General features: G+C 41.2%; 1 protein-coding gene across 2 annotated transcripts in view; it reads right to left on the bottom strand.

Annotated features, from left to right (window-relative positions):
- Window positions 1-18,320, bottom strand: part of pdhx (pyruvate dehydrogenase complex component X) — a 231,935-nt gene that overhangs the window by 195,672 nt on the left and 17,943 nt on the right. For both annotated transcript variants that reach the window (XM_073049131.1, XM_073049130.1), the window contains exon 2: window positions 1,961-2,044. In XM_073049131.1, the coding sequence (XP_072905232.1) occupies window positions 1,961-2,044 (84 nt within the window). The remainder of the gene's footprint in view (window positions 1-1,960; window positions 2,045-18,320) is intronic.

The following is an 18,320-nucleotide window of genomic DNA, read 5'->3' as shown; positions in this document are numbered from 1 at the left end:
CCGATTCTTGTTCTCTACCTCTCCTTGCCGCTTCCCGACAACATTTGGCGTCATCTCTTGACCATAATGTCCCCCTTCTATTTCCACGCAGCATAATTAGGCTGACCATATTTTTTTTTACCTTAATGCTGGATAGAAGATACCAACCAGTAACACCAAAGCCTCCAGGTTGCTGATTATTCTTGATGATGTGGTTGGCACTCTCCTAAATGGACGTGATATAAAGGGTTTGATGGGTGTTTCGAAGTACGTCATTACAATCAGATTTAATGATCTCTTATTGATGGGTGGCAGTTTGATCTGTTCCAATCCTGCACATGCTGATGGAGATTAGCAGAATGTGACTGCTCAAAATAGAGCTGCCCTGCCCTTTTGCTCCGCTTGGTGTCACTGCTGTGAGCATCGTGAGGCGCTGCTGAGGCTGGCCGTGCGCATGCGTCGTAGTGTCGTGTTGCGGTTTCCATTAAAGCTGGAATCAGCTCGAGGTTGTGGAAAGCGGAGCCTGTTCATTGGTGAGTGAGCAATTTTATACAAATATATAACCCTGAACTTTGCATGCATTCAGTAAGTTAGCGCATTTTAAGTTCATTTAGTCAAAAAAAGTGCCGCTGTAATGCACCGTTTGGGCTAACTGGAGGTCACAAACAGACAAACAGAGCCAGAGAATTTTAGTAGTATATAGATGGACTGCTGTGCTTATAGACATGATATTCCATGGCAATTTCAACATTGGCATCTACCTAATGTGGAAAACTATACAGCTAACAACACACACACACAGACACATATAAATATATATAGAAAGATAGATAGATATTTTATTGATCCCAAAGGAAATTACATTGTCACAGTAGCATTACAAGTTACTTCACTTGGAAATAGCAACATCACTTGGAAATTTCTTTCTACTCTTTCATCATTACTGTGCCCTGATCTTGGAACTCCCTCCTGATCAGCGCTGTGAGTACATCCTCACCAGTAAGATTACAGCAACTTAAGGCTCACCACCATCTTATTCATGGCAATTAGGAACAGGCAATAAGCGCTTGCCTTGCCGGTCATGTCCAGATCCTGAAAATGAACAAATAAAGCAATGGTGCCTAAATATTCAGAATTTTTCAAAGCTTTCTTACTGAAAACAATTATATTTTTTCATAACTTACTTGAAATGAGACTAAGAGTCCTAACGAAGGGTCTCAGCCCAAAACATCAACAGTACTTCTCCCTATAGATGCTGCCTGGCCTGCTGTGTTCCACCAGCATTTTGTGTGTGTTGTTTGAATTTCCAGCATCTGCAGATTTCCTTGTGTTTGAACTATACAGCTATGTCTTGTTGATACAATGCCAGGACAAATCCAATCTAACTATTTACCATCTAAGTGTAGTCTTGATCAGTAGCAATATGACAGAGCTGTATCAACAGTGAAATTGAATCTTCCAATTTCAGATCTCTAGGACCTCCATTTTTGTGTTTAAATATTTAAAAATTAAATACTCTTAATGTGTGTTGTCAGGGGCAGGGTGGAAATATAACTCTACCAAAGGAGGTGTGCGGCGGTCCTTCCCTCTGCTAGCCTGAAGGTCACCCTTGGGCAAGGTGTATCATCTGCTTAGGCCTCCCATCCAGCTAACCAGATTCATGTGAAGCCATGGGAGCAGGTAGTCAATGGTCGTATGAGCAGCTGGTGCATATCACAGGTCCTGGTTATGTGACCACTGACACGAGGCAGACAATCTCTGAAGAGCATTGAAAATGGCTGGGGTCACCCTGCCCAGAGAAGATCTGCAGAAAATTTGCCAAGAACAATCATGGTCATGGCAAGGTTATGATTACTTATGCCATACGACATGGCACATAGCAAACAAAGGATATTTGATATTTTAATACCAACAGTAATAGAACAGTAAATTAACAACCTGTGGAAAAACAAAACTCTACAATACTACATATGAGCCTCACCTTCCTTTTTCAGCCATTTTACAATGTTCCCCTTTTCCATTGTAGGTGACAGTGCAGGCATTAACACTTGAATTGGAGCAACACCTACAAGAGACAAAGAAACTAATTAACCACTCAGTGTATTATAAAAAAGTCTTCTGTAGTCCAAACTGATGAATAGCTCAAAACAGTGTCAACACAGATAACAAATTATTGTTGAAAAACAGTTTAAATGCCAAACCTCCAAACATTGAAGTACTTTTTCTTACAGTTTAGAAACTCTAATCACCATTATGATTTTGCTTGTATTTCTGTAAAATATTCCATTTACCCATTCCACTTTAAAACATCTGTTATTTTCCCTCAGCTGTCTCATATCTGCAAATGCCAAGTATCCCAAATAGATTTGAAAGATAAGTATTTTTCTGAATATGAAGAGATACATGAAGCATAACTAGCAAAAGCTCATTTTATGTGGAGACATTCATTTTCATCCCAGATCATATTCACCCAGAGACCAGGAAATTTGCTCTGTTCTACAATCTCCGTTTCACAATATCAGCTGCTCTTTATACAGCTGTGATATGTCTTCCCAAATGTTATTTAATGTTTGTTTGAGCATAAATGTCGAGAAGCCATGATGCAGCTGTATATCATTTTTGTTCATGCAAATTTGGAGTACGAAACTTGCCCTATCACTCAAAAATTTCTTCAATTCCAATTACCCTTTCCAAATGAAAGATGTTGGCCAAAGCACCTGACATGGTTACTTGCCACACCTGCATTTTTATTGGTAACATGGAACTGCCCTTGTTCTAGGCTTCCTCTCACACTCCGATTGTTTCTCAAAGACACTGATGACTAGACCCTCACAGAATCCCAAACTGTTACCATGCTTGCTCCCAATTTCCACCTTGTGGTCCATCTCTGACAACCCTTCCCCCTCCGGATCTCTCAGGAGAAAGTCAAGCTATAGTAGCTTTTGCAACTGACAGATTCGCACAATTGCCTTCATTATATATCCTCCAACAATGCCTACTGCAAGGATACATTTCTTTTCTTTCCCAGTTTCTTTCTCAATCACATTTGTACCAATGATGAGGCGTCCACTCTGGGCCTATGAAATGTCTTGCTTCCTGAAATGCTGACTTCCTCTCTTGTCACAGTGGATGGAACTCTGAACTACATTCACAACAAAGTAGTTTCTCCGGTACTCAGTTTCCATCCCACCAGTCTTCACGCTCAACATATTAAGTTTCACAATTTCTCCCATCTACAACATTCCATCATCAAATAACATCTTCCATTTTTTGAATTTCACAGACAGTGTTCACTTTGTGATTCCCTGGTCTGCTCTTCTGTTCATACTCACACTCCCTGTCCTACAGCACCTTTCTTTACAACCAGAGGACAGACAAAAATTAACTATTGAGGTCTTCCCTTTCCACATTCCAGTGACCCAAGCAACTATCCAGGCAATTCATTTGCACTTCTTCTAATCTAATGTACTGCATTTAGTATTCGAACTGACCATCTCGGTGGCTGACGCTGCAGCCCTTGGCTTCTGGACTGGCTTCACTCAGCTCGCGGCTCATGGCTGGGACTTACTTTTGGGAATTCTGCAATTTGATGCTTAATATTAAGAGTACTATTTGTTTTTTTTTGTTGTTTATGTGATTCATTCTTTTTTTGCATGTCTTGTATGGGATTTTTTTGTTTAAACAGATTCTACGCTGTTTCTTTGTTTTGTGGCTGACTGCAAGAAGACAAATCTTAAGGTTCTATCCTATATAGATACTTTGATAATAAATGTACATTGAACTTTGACATCCTCTGCAATGGATAAACTAAATACAGACTGGGCAATCACTTTGCAGAGTACTCAACCTTAGTCCAAAGGGATGATCCTGAGTATTGTGATGCATTCTCAATCTCTTTTCTGTTTCAATCCCTCTGTGACCTCCTTCACTACCACTTTATCTTCTTCTATGCATTCTGCACCTTCTGGAATGGACAATGAATTTACCAATTTCAGGTACATTGCTCCTTTATCATGCTTATGAACCTTTTTCACATTAGTCAGCCCTCCTTATCCATGGGGGATTGGTTCTGGGACCCCTCGCGGATACCAAAAAATGCGGATGCTCAAGTCCATTATTCAACCTGTCTTAATGTGATGGACCTTAGGACCCAGCGGAACTCCAGACCTTATTTAACTTATCTCAGTCCGCTGGACATTAGGACCTGGCGGCAGAGCTCTGAATCTGCAGTGTTTCTGTTCACAAAAATAATCACGATCATGATTGAAAATAAAGTGGAAATAATAAAGTGATTGGAAAGAGGTGAAACGCCATCGGTCATTGGAAAAGCGTTAGGCTACGTTGGTCAATGATCAGAACAATTTTAAAGGATAAAGTGAGAAAGGCCCTGCACCGATGAAAGCTACAATTATTACTAAGCAACGCAGTGGTTTAATTATTGAGTTTTGAGTTTTTGATTCTCCACATCAACCCGGCATGGATGGAGAGCGCACTCGAAATCAGTCTGTCACTGGCTCACACTCGGGAACTTCCGTTCCCAAGCCCAGCGCTGAAACATATGTTCTTAAGTGTTTTATATGCATAGAAAGGTAATTAATATACTATATACTAAGACAAACGTTTGACTAACTGACGCTAAATAATACTAGATGGACCTGTTATGACTTACTTAGTAAGAGAACTTCTGATTTTTTTAATCCCGATCCAAGATAACCCACGCACATCCTCCCGTATACTTTAAATCATCTCTAGATTACTTATAATACCCAATACAATGTAAATGCTATGTAAAATAGTTGTTATACTGCATTATTTAGGGAATAATAACAAGAAAAAAAGTCTGTACATGCTCGAACAACAAGTGCTGGAAGAGCACTTCCACAGGTTTTCTCGATTCGCAGTTGGTTGAATTCGTGGATGCGGAACTCACGGATAAGGAGGGCTGACTGTACTTTAAAATGTCTAACTGTTAATTCTTTTGCTGCTTAGCATCTTATCTGTCATTTCTTATTTCATTCTGCAAGCCACTCCTGCTCCTTGCTCAGCCTGGAAGACCATACACCCTCCACTCTTCCCTGTTCTGTTGAGGGGTTTCTGACCTGAAATGTCCTGAATTTCCATACTTGACTGGCTGGGCTTTGTTCACTTTTCCTGCAAACATTTTGCTGTATCAAAGGCCAAACATAACTTTGAGCCTTAAATACAGCTGAAATAGCTCTACTTCAGGTCTTTTTTTTAAAGTTGTTTTGCTTAATTTCACAGATTTCTCTTTAATCAATACTTTTAGCACCTCACTTCCAACTGCAAAAATTTCTTTTCTAAACACAAGATACATTGATAGATACTTTATTGATCTCAAAGGAAATTACAGTTTCACAGTGGCATTACAAGTGCACAGATATAAATATTAGAAGAGAAGTAGAAAGAATTTTAAAAAGTGTTACCGTATACAGTCTAACAGGAGGGGGTCATCACTTTCCGGCCTATTGGTTGATTCATTATAGAGCCAACTGGCCGAGGGCAAGAATGATCTCGTACAGTGCTCCTTGCAAAAGAGCAGTTGTCTTAGTCTATTACTAAAAATGCTCCTCTGTTCAGCCAAGGTGGCATGCAGAGAGTGAGAAACATTGTCCAGAATTGCCAGTATTTTCCGTAGGGTCCTTGTTTTACCATGGCCTCCAATCTGTCCAGTTTGACTCCTGTAATGGAGCCAGCCTTTCTAACCTGTTTATTGAGGCTGTTGACACCACCCACGTTATTGCCATTGTCCCAGCACACCACCACATAGAAGATTGTACTGGCAACAACAGACTGGTAGAACATGTGAAGGAGAGGCCTGCAAACTCCAAAGGACCTCAGTCCCCTCAGGAAGTAAGGGTGACTCTGGCTCTTTTGTACACAGCCTGTGTTGGTGCTGCACTCAAGTCTGTCATCCAGGTGCATCCCCAGTTAACTGTAGGTTCTCATCACATCCACGTACTCACCACCTATAGTAATAGGGAGCAATGCAGGCTTAGTCTTCCTAAAGTCCATCACTGTCTCCTTTGTCTAATTAACGTTGGTTGAGCTGCAGGTGATTCAGCTTGCACCATTTGACAAAGTCCTCCACCAGGGTCCTGCATTCATCCTCTCACCCTCCCTTTTATATACCTGACGATTGCTAAGTCATCAAAGAATTTCTGCCCCCTGACACACAGCTCTGTAGCCACACAAACTATAGTCTGCTAGTCAGGTAGTCCATTATCCAGGATACAATGGAAGTGCCAACCTGCATTGAACAGAGCTTTTCCCCTGGCAATGAGGGCTGTACGGTATTGAAGGCACTTGAGAAATCAAAAAAGACATGATCCTTCCAGTGCTGCCCAGCTTATCCAAATGGTAGGAGGCTCTGTTCAGCAGGTAAATGACAGCATCATTAGCTCCAATATGCTCCTGGTAGGCCAACTGCAAGGGATTGAGGGCTGATCTGACCAGGGGCTGGAGGTGAACCAGGACCAGCCTCTCTAGGGTCTTCACCATGTGTGAGGTCAGGGCCTGTAGACAGTAATCATTCAAGACTTTTGGTTGACCCCTCAGGTAATGGGATCACACATGATGTTTTCCACCCAGTCGGGACCCTCTCCAGGCTGAGGCTCAGACTGAAAATGCACTGGAGAACTCCACACAACTGCTCAGCAAACTGCTTCAGGAACTTGGGGCTCACACCATCCAGTCCCAATGCTTTGCCGTGTCTGAGTTTCCCCAGAGCCCTTCTCACCTGCTCAGTAGTGAAGATGGGTCCATGATGACTGGGGAGTTGATGAAATGTGGGGGCTGGGGGGAGGTGAAGATCAGGACAATAGCAGTTGGTATGTGGAGATGTGGAAGGCACTTTTATTCAGAATCACAATTAAAATTGTGAATTTAAATAAGACAAAATATATATACAAATCTTATTCATAAAAACTAATCCCCAAAATTAATAACTATTGCCATTGTATAAAATTCTTAACAGGATAAAATTACTAAATAAGTTGTACAAATATTTAACCAGAAACCATGAAGAGTATTTATATTTCTTGCCAGGAATAAATCAGTAAGTCACATACCTTCCCTGTTCTGAGTGTTTGTTACAAACCCCAGTTAGTACAAGCTGGTCACACCTATTTCACAGTCACCATCAGCACAGGTACACCACAAGGGCAGTGTGCCTAGACCCCTCCTCTACTCGCTTTATACTTATCATTGTGTGGCTAGTATAGCTCCAATGTATATTTAAGTTTGCTGATGATACCATAATTGTTAGCCGAATCAAAAGATAATGACAAATCAGCATACAGGAGGAAGATTGAAAATTTGGTTCAATGCTGCCGAAACAACAACTTCTCAATATCAAATAAACCAAAGATCTGATTATTGACTAAAGGAAAAAGAAGCTGGAGGTCTATGAATAGTTCTCATAGGTGGAACAGAGGTGGAGATGATCAGTGGCTTTAAGTTCCTTGAAATTATCATATCAGCACCTCTACTTTCTTGAAGTTTGTGTAGATTCAGCATGCATCAAAAATTTTGACAAACTTTTATTGTTGCACTGTTGAGTATATCCTAACTGGTTACACCACAGCCAAAGGCCAGGAACAGAAAAGGCTACAAAAAGTGGTGAAAACAGCTCAGTCCATCACAGGCAAAGGCCTCTCCATCACTGAGTGCACAGAGCATTGCCACAAGAAAGCACCACCACCCAGACCATGCCCTCCTCTCGCTACTACCTGAGGTCCCACACCACTAGGTTCAGGAACAGTCATTACCCTACAACAATCAGGCTCTTGAATCAGTGTGGATGACACCAATCAACACAACTGATTCTGTGACCTAAAGGCTCACTTTCAAGCACTCTTTACAAATCCTATCTTTTATTTGTGCACTGTTTCCTTTAGCACATTAGTTGTTTGTCACTCTTTCTATAGTTTTTCATAAAATTCTATTATAATTCTTTTTTTCCGTAAATGCCTGCAACAAAGTGAATTGCAAGGTAGTACGTGGTAGCATATATGCACGTTCCTAATAAATTTACTTTGAACATTCTGACAACTACCTCAACTGCTTTCTCCAAAATATTACCGTCTCCAAGGACCCAACCTACCCTCCCTTCACAGCGCTGGTTTTCTTTCCCAGCCATCTGGGCTAACAATCTCATCAGATTCTTTTCTAGCTGACATAGACTGCTGCTATTACATCCATCAGAATGTGTGCATTGGTGTACTGTACTCAGAAGGAAATCCGCAGAGTTTAGCATCAGATGAGATGCCCATGTGCAACACATACAAAATGCTGGAGGAACTCAGCAGGTCAAGCACTATCTACGGCAGGGGTGTCAAACTCATTTTAGGTCACGGGCCGGATTGAGCAAAATGCAGCTTCATGCGGGCCGGATCAGTCGGACGCGTGCGAACGCAGCTTTCGTTGCCTCCGTTTTTTCAGCCTGCTCTCATGTGTCTCAGTCTCTGCTATAACTACAAAGTGTTTCACTTTACAAATTCCGTTTCTTATGAAGACTGCCGAATTAACACTAAAAACCCTGAAAACCTGGTACCTGAATAAACTCAGCATTAGCCATATCATACGCCATAGGCGCTTCGATTACTGGGGCCAGCTTTAATAGTAATTAGATATTATCTCGCGGGCCAAAGATAATTCCACCGCGGGCCGGATTTGGCCCGCGGGCCTTGAGTTTGACATATATGATCTACGGAAATGAATAAACAGTCAACATTTCAAGCTGAAACCCTTCTTCAGGACTGGAAAGAAAGGGGGAAGACATCAGAATAAAACAGTAAGTGGAGGGGAAGAGGATAACTAGAAGGTGATAGATGAAGCCAGGTAAGTAGGAAAGATAAAGGGCCAGAGTGGAAGGAGTCTGATAGGAGAGTGGACCATAGAAGAAAGGGAAGTGATGAGTGATATGGGGGACCCAGGGAAAGGCGATCCGCAGGTAAGAAGCCAGAGCAAGGAGTAGATGAAGGGTGAGGGAGGAATAACTTTTTACCAGAAGGAGAAATTGGTATTCGTGCCTTCAGGTTGGAGGCTACCCAGATGGAATACAAGGTATTGCTCATCCATCCCAAGGATGGCCCCACCTTGGCACAAGAGGAAGCCATGGACCGACATGTTGGAATGGGAATGGGAATTAAAATCTATGCCCACCGGGAAGTTTCACTTTTGGCTGATGGAGCGTAGGTACTCAACAGAGATGACCATGTGTTGTTATTGCAAAATGTTTAAGTGTTGATTCTAACAAGCATTTAAAACAAAACACATCTTTGAGAAGTAGCAATGAGGGTGACGAGTAATTACAATCTTGCACTAGTGATTGCCATCTGTATGCATTCATTAACTGATATGAACCTTGCAAACCACAGGAATTAAATTGGTAAAGGTGCAAAAAAAGGAAATAAAACATCCTGTTTGCCTGCTGTGGATATGTGAAATTCCATTCATTGGAGCCAAAATCCTTCACCTATATAAGCTTGAAATTCACAACATGTTTTTAAAAAGAGCAAATCAGAAGCATCCTCACAAATGCCCTAGTTCTAGGGCATCAGCACTATTCACACCGAATTGATCATTTATAATTTATCATTAGTGATAACTAATTCAAATATCAGCAGATACATCATGATTTGGATTCTTGCAGTAAACACTTATGTGATGTCAATTGGGAGAGAGATGTTCAATTTTCATGCTTGGATATGACAGGCCAAATAATAGCTTTGTATAGTTCCCACAATTCTGTGCAATTAACAATGCAAATTGATCATCATGCAGCATTATTTCGCAAAGATCCTAAAATGGAACCGGACACATTTATCAAACGAAAACAAAATTGATTGTCACAACTTCAAATGCACTCCATTCCTGTGACCAAAATATCAATAACCTCACAAAAGATGCAGCACCTTCCACATATCCTGTACAAATTCTCTCGAGCTGGCACTGGCAGTGGTGGGGGGGGGGCAGGGGGTAGGGTCTGCACTGTCAGTGATGACACCTTTCAAATTAATCATTTACATCTCACTTTGATGCAGAATAACTTATTTTGAAGGGAAGATTTCCCTCTGATATTCTGGTCAATATTTATTCGTCAGACATCAGTAATGTCTGATCATATTATTGTGCTTTGTGGAACCTTGCTACGTCCACTTGGCTGATCCCAGAGTTACATTCAACATGCTAAAATGCTACAATTCCCACAAGAGGTGTGAATCAAAAAATTCAGCAATTTAGAGGTTTAACATTATTTTAATCAAGGAAACTACAATTATCTTGGGACCTTCTAAATTAAATTGGTTAATTATCCCAATACAGCAGAATCAGATTTAATATCAGTGACATGTCATGAAATTTGTTGTTTTGTGGCAGTAAGGAGCAAATGAAGGGTAAAATAAAACAAAAATGACTCAATTCAATCAGTGAGCTTGATGGAATCATTCTGCAAAAATATTAGACACAACAGGACTGCCCTGTTTCTCCACACTGCTCAAATATCATTAAGTCAATTCTTCATCTTCCAATTACAAACACTGGTGGCATCTATACAGACACTTTTTATTTCACACAGAACACTTACGCCCCCTGCTGATGAACTGAAGCTGTAGTAGGAATGTAACAAGCTGATTTTTATGACAAATTTATGATAAATTTAACACAGCTAAATTGAAAACATATAAATAGGGTATGATTAGCGAGGAAATGGGGAAATTGGTCTGCATGTCCCTGAGTTAAACCATTTGTCAGATTTTACTGAGAAGACGCCATTAAGTTTGGTAGCAGTGCTTCCACCATTGGTCGTGACGGTTGACCAATTTCCCCTGTTCCTTCCTTAATATTATCTAATTTGTATTGTTTTATCTTAGCTAAGTTAAATTTATATTAACTACTTGAATTCAACAATGCTCCAAAAGTTGGTGATAATTGTCAGGCAATCATTATATTTATACTTCAGTTTCAGTCTATCAGTAGGGAGCATATTTCAATTCTGTTGACTTTCCTATCTTTATAACCATCTTCAACCTTACTTGAAACTTGGAAGTGTGGTTTCATCACTTCACCAGTGATAATTACACCATCCCTTGCTGCAGCACTCTCCTTCCAGAATTCCCTCTGTAAAGTACTTTTCAAAACTTGAGCACTTGGCCAAACTTTCAGTCAATGGTCTTATCACTTTATGGAATTTGGTGTCAAAGTATTGATCAAGAATACTCCTAAACCTCACCTATGATAAAGTTCAAAGTAATTATCGAGGTATGTACACATTATACAACGTTGAGATTCATCACCCAACAGGTAGCCACAAAACAAAGAAACCCAAAAACAAACCCACATACAGGAAAAAAGACTGTCTAACACCCAAGAGAATAAAAAGCCACATCATGTCCATAAGAAAATAAAATAACCAATAAAAAAAGACATTGAACATCTAATGTGCAATTTTAAAAAAAACATGCAAACAGTAACCACAAGCAAACTTCTAAACTGATGTCCGCAAAAGAGAGTCCCATAGTTCAGCACAGAGCTAAGTAAATGTTCTGGAGCAGCAATCTTAATCAGCCTGTACTTCGCCTTGACCTTTTCAATCTGGCCTGGCTCCAACTGACCATCGGGTCCTGCTGCTTCGAGCAGCAACCTGAACCAGCCCATACCTTGCCTTGGACCTCAACACCTTGAACTTTTTCCCAATCTGGCCCAGTGCTAAACTCTCCATCCAAACAATGGGTTCTGCTACTTGGATATGCCAGACTTCACTGCTTCAGTGCGGCCTGTAAATCTCCATCTGCACATTGTGCTCAGTCGTGTCAGGCGCCTGGACTGCGGTGCTTCAATTCGGCCTATGCCTGATCTTTCATGCTCTTCCATGCTCTCAGCACAGCCCACTGCCTCACCTTGCCACATCAAATTGCCACCAAGTCCAAAGGAACATTAAAGACTATTACTTGCGATGACTGTTTACCAGAAAATGTGTGCTTAACGAAGTATTTAGTTGCTATCCTTGCTTCGTTAGCCACCAGCCAGAAGTCCCTGAGGTTCACCAGCGCTATCTTAACAGAAGTTTTCCAGTTAAAGGGTTAGAACCATTAGAAAATTGCAATTCCAAGTCTCAGATGACAAGAAGCACAATCAAATTCAAACTTGAAGTACCATTTCTTTTTTGTACTGTATACTTGTTAATAATACAATTACAAATATTTCCAGGTTAGTTTGTGTTATTCCTGAAGTTTGATAGACCTTGTTCAATCATGAATCACCCTTGCACATCTAATGTAACTTCTACAGAAGGTATCAAACCACATCCTTCTGAACCACTCCTTTTGAGAAGTTATTAGGGAAAGCAATACACGTTGCTCTAAGACAGGGGTGGGGAATGTTTTTCAGAGCATGTGTCTACTTGATGATAATCTTCTAAAAAAAATTCTCTCATGTGCCATGATAATTTTGAACAGATTATCAATAATTAATGGTTAGTAACAATAATTATGGACTTCAAGAAAAAAGGATGAGTCCTATTCCTTATTTTCAAGTATTCATTGTTCTACTATTAATAGAAGTATAACAGTAACAGATTGAATGACGCATTTTAGAAAACCTGTTCAAAAATTATTAATATTAATTTCTTACAAAGACAACTGAAAAATAATAATTCCTAAAAAATATATTATTGGACCTTACCACAAAATATGAAAGAACATGAAATTATAAGTATTGACACATAGTCATTAACGATCAAGAAAAGGAAAATAAACACACTTTACTCTGAGTTGCTGGACTAACCACTTGCCTTTGGCTGCTTTAAGAGCTGTGTACATAGCACTAGTTTTATCAGTAGGTCTACCCTGTAATTAGTTTCCTCATACAATGTCTTGACCAAATACATCATTTGAAAGTTTTTGTTTCTTTGCTGGTATATCTGACATTCTTAACAAGCTGAAAAGCATAAACATTATTTAAACTAAACAAGAACAAATCAATAACCTTCAACACTTTGGCCTCAATACTTTCTTGTGCACTTGGATCCTCGATTTCCTCACTTGTAGACCCCAGTCCATTCAGATTGGCAACAACATCTCCTCTACAAAGTCCATCAGTAAAGGTGCATAAGGCCACGTTCTTAGCTCCACATCCTGGCTTCTGTTTGGAGGTCTACATATGATTCCCATAATGCTTTTTCACCCTTGCAATTTCTTAAGTCCACTCACAAAGATTCAACATTCTCTGACCCAATGTCACTCCTTTCTAAGGATGCGTCCATTTCTTACCAACAGAGCCACACCACCTTCTGCCTGCCTGTCTTTTTCATACAAAGTACAGTATATCCTTTAATGTTAAGATCCCAACTATGGCCTTTTCAGCCATGACTCAGTAATGGCCACAATGTAATACCGACCAATCTCTAATTGCGCCATGAGTTTGTCCACCTTATTCCAAATGCTACGTACATTTACATACAGCACCTTCAGTCCTGCATTCTTCGTGCTTTTGAATTTTGCCTGTGGTACAATTTAACTCGTTGCTCTGTTGTACCCAATCATTGGCTTGTCCTTCCTTAAATTCATGTTACACCCATCATCTACTTGTAATCCTGATGGTTCATCCTCAGCTCTATCATATTGGTTCCCATCCCCCTGCCATATTAGCTTAACCAACTCCCAAGAGCTCAAGTAAACCTGCCCACAAGAATATTGGCACCCCTCTTGGATTCAAATGCAACCCATCTGTTTTGTACAGGTCACACTCAACTACACTTGCCCATCATTGGTTGTGGGAGCATTTCAATGGACCCACTTTCAAGGACTCCATTTCACAATCTCAATACTTGTCTTTTGCACATTTGTTTTTTGCCTGTCTGGTAGTTGCAATCTTTCAGTGATTCTATTGTGAATCTTGTATTTATTATGAATGCCTGCAAGAAAATGAATCTCAGGGTTGTATCTGGTGACACTATGTACTTGGATAATAAATTTACTTTGAACTTTGTACAAGTACCAGGGATTTCAGAGGCAGCACCTCTGCCCAAACCACCAAGTTCTCGACTTTGTGCTATTTATAGCGTACCTTGTATGACCAATCTTTGGTTCAGCACTTTAAATACACAGTAAAGATAGGCTGCCAACTGTAATATTGACTGCTCCTCAAGCTGGCACCAAGCTGTGGTTTCCGTTGAGCTTGCGGCTCAGACTTAGTTTTTTTTGGGGTTCGTAAGAGATGGTTTTGGGTACAGACAGAGAAGACAGGTTGGAGTCTGGGCCTCTGCTCCACAATCCAAGGCCAGTGACATGGACATGGGATGGAGGACATCCATCATTAGACGTCAGGGCAGCAGACCAGAGGGCTGATGCTCCCTCCCCAAGTCAGCAAGTTGTCAATGGGTTCCAGGATTGGAGCTGCATGTGGGCAAGAAGCATGAGAGCCAGAGACCCCCAAAATACATGGGTCGACAAGATCATTCAGGTGTTCCAGGCTCCAACATCAGTGAGTCCAGAGCTCGAGTTATGGAGTTCGGGTCCTCATTCGAAGCCCAAAGGTGGACTGAAAATCTGGAAGATGAAGCCCAATGGATGGAGCCCCGAGTCTGCGAATCTCTGCAAGTCGAAGGCCCGATGTCCGTGAGTACGAGTCCACCGAAGACAAGAGGCTGAATATGGCCTATCCAGTGGCTAGAGGATTGTGTATGTGTATGGGTGGGTGAGAGGGAGGAGAAGGGCTCATTTTGTCACTTGTTATGCTCTGCATTCAGTTGAGCATGGTGAGCATGCTAATGTTGGCAACGGAATGTGTGGCAACACACGTGGGCTGTTCCCAGCACATCTTTGGGTGTGCTGGTTGTTAACACAATGTATTTCACTGTATGTCTTGAAGTACATGTAATAAATAAATCTGAATCTGAAATCTGACTCTACATAAGAGTCAGAAGAGTGACTTCATCTATTCACTCCAAAAATAAATCAATTGGTTCTGACCCAACAGCAAGCCGAGTGATTTAAGAATAGAGTAATGCACAAGGCATTCAACTTTAGTTTCGTAAACTTGTTACAAATAATAGATAGATAGATACTTTATTCATCCCCATGGGGAAATTCAACATTTTTTCCAATGTCCCATACACTTGTTGTAGCAAAACTACATACAATACTTAACTCAGTAAAAATATGATATACCTCTAAATCACTCTCTCAAAAAGCATTAATAATAGCTTTTAAAAAGTTCTTAAGTAGTTTACTTAAATACATTAAATACAATCAACCCCGGCACTTTAACATATCTTACTCCTGGCGGTTGAATTGTAAAGCCTAATGGCATTGGGGAGTATTGACTTCTTCATCCTGTCTGAGGAGCATTGCATCGATAGCAACCTGTCGCTGAAACTGCTTCTCTGTGTCTGGATGGTGCTATGTAGAGGATGTTCAGGGTTTTCCATAATTGACCGTTATAGCTCAGCGCCCTTCGCTCAGCTACCGATGTTACACTCTCCAGTACTTTGCCCACGACAGAGCCCGCCTTCCTTACCAGCTTATTAAGACGTGAGGCGTCCCTCTTCTTACAATCAACAATTCTTCTTACAATGAACAATCAAGTAGTTTAATGCTGATTTTCTCTGGCATTTCAGAATTTAGTCAAGGCATTAAACCACCAGCACTCCCCCACTTTTTCTTTGATTTATCTGTCATTTCCTCCAGATGGAAATAGAAGCAAGGTGATTGCTATATCAATGCTGGAAGCTGCAGAATCATTGAAACTACAGTTTGTTACATGCATTCCACCAGCATCACTATAATCACTAAATATCAAGTGCCTTATAAATTCCATTCAGAGAACTAAAACTAAATCCCAACTGGATCAAAAATATTTAGCATGTGATTGACCTGAACCTATGATCTATACTTATGGAAAAAATATATACAGATAGTCCCCAAGTTACGAACGTCCGACTTACAAACAACTCATACTTACGAACCGAGGAAGGAGAACGCCGTCTGCCATTTTAAGTCAGTGCCGTTGACACTGTGTTGAGTGTGTAACTTTGTATTTGGCTTAAATTTTTCTTAGCAGGATTCACCCTGACCACCCCCCCACCCTTTTCCCGGTCAGCTGCTGGCGCAGTGGGATCAGCGCCATGCTCAAGAATGGAGGTTCCTGAGTTTGATCCAGTGACAAATCACTCCCGGGTGTGCACTCCATTCGTGCCGGGTTGATGTCGAGCTCGCAACTCGAACACGTAAAAAAAACATTGCCACCTCCAGTTTAAATTCCCACGCAGAATATTATGGAGGCTCAAATACCCAAACCCAGCACAGCCCCCACTTGTCCTATTTAACCTGTCTCAGTGCGGTGGTCCTTAGGACCCGACGGAGCTAGGGACCCGCTGCCCGCAGTGTTTCTGTTCCATTGACGGGAAGCGATCACAACTGAAAATAAAGTGGAAATAATAAAGCATTTGGAAAGAGGTGAAACGTCATCGGTCATTGGAAAAGTGTTAGGCTACAGTCAGTCAACAATCGGAACAATTTTTCAAGAAGGCCCAAAAGGCCTGTTTGCTGTAATGTTCTATGGTTCTATGGATAAAGGATAAAAAGTGAGAATAATGGAGCATGTGAAAGGCCCTGCCCCGATGAAAGCTACAATTACTAAGCAACGCAGTGGTTTAATTATTGGAATTCATACATTTCTTAAGTGTTTTATAGGCATAGAAAGGTAAAATATATACTATATACTAAGACAAACGTTTGACTGACGCTAAATAATACCGGATGTACTTATTCCGACTTACGTACAAATCCGACTTAAAGACGGACTCAGGAACGGAACTCGTTTGTAACCAGGGGACTGCCTGTATACTGTTATGAACCCCAGTTTCAACACCTGGAACGGTACGTGAGGTACTGGGAATCTGAGTGTCACGTGATGACCTACCAAAACAGTATAAAAAGAGCAGCGCAGATGGCTCCGCAGAGTTGAGTATGGTTTCGATCATGGAAAGACACCAGTGAATGGGGTCGCTGGTTTAAACTCTCCAAGTAGCCCAAATGGGTGAGTTGAGATCGATCTAGAGTATTGATAAATGAGTCTCACAGTTGCTGTAGCTGGAGGTAGTTGCAGAGAAGAGCGGAGAGAAAAGGTTTGAAACAGAAGAAACCTAGTGACAAAGAGATCACTGTTTGGGCTCCCTCTCCAAGTAGCCCGTAAGGGTGAGTTTGATTCTATTTGAATACGAATGTGTGGTTGTTACATAGTTAATCCACAGGAGTGGGTTCTTTGGTGAGGAAAAACCTTTGTGAATACCATATGTGTGTTAACCCTTGACTGGGTGTGGTAGTTTACTGAAGAAGGCAACCCTCTGGCAAATCACTGTTGGAGTTACTTCGTATGTCATGGAACTGGATAATCCAAACATGGACTTTTGGCACCCACTTTGGTGACTGTGGCAAAGTCTCGGGTGTGTGGTGACCAGTCCTGGAAAAGGGACTTCTCCTGTCAGTTACGTGGTGAAATTCTCACTTTTTGGGTACCGTGTGTCAGCCGAATCGCCTTCGGAAAGGTACAGTGGCTATTTCTGGCGTATCTCTGCGAGACTCACTTCTTCGCTGTATTTTGAATCTCCCTCTTCGAGATCGTCTCTTCGCTACACTTCGAATCTAAAAGTCTCCTCTCAATTCTCATCTGAATCGCTGAAACCTTCTGAGCTGACATTCTGAGACTGTTCTCCAGTAAGACTGTGTTAAGAATTGTTTCTAAGTTTAACCACTTGAGAGCTATAGATGCATAGCGCTGTTAACTTCGCTTTAAGTTAGTCGCTTGTTTAATTTTCTGTTTCTGCTTGTGTGTTAAAAAACTTCGTTGTTTTGCAATAATTCCCTGACTCCATTCCACATCTATTATTGCTGGTTCCATGTAACAATACACATCTGAATCATCTGCAGCGCAACATCTGTAAGAGAAAGGAGATGGTGATGGACTTCAGAAAGACTAAACCTTCAGTGCTCCCTGTTACTATCGATGGTGAGGACGTGGATGTGGTGAGAACCTACAAGTACCTGGGGGTGCACCTGGATGACAGACGTGAGTGGAGCAACAAAGGCTGTGTACAAGGAACAGAGTCACCTCTACTTCCTGAGGAAACTGAGGTCCTTTGGAGTATGCAGGCCTCTCCTTCACATGTTCTACCAGTCTGTTGTTGCCAGTACAATTTCCTATGCAGTGGTATGCTGGGACAATGGCATCGACACAGGCGATGCCAAAAGGCTCAATAAACTGATTAGAAAGGCCGTCTCTGTTTTAGGGAGTCGAATTGGACACACTGGAGGCTGTGGTAG

The sequence above is a fragment of the Hemitrygon akajei genome, chromosome 6, assembly GCF_048418815.1.
Source record: "Hemitrygon akajei chromosome 6, sHemAka1.3, whole genome shotgun sequence".
NCBI lineage: Eukaryota > Metazoa > Chordata > Chondrichthyes > Myliobatiformes > Dasyatidae > Hemitrygon > Hemitrygon akajei.
Note: the sequence above shows the minus strand (reverse complement) of the source record. Positions and strands in the feature narration are given on the sequence as shown.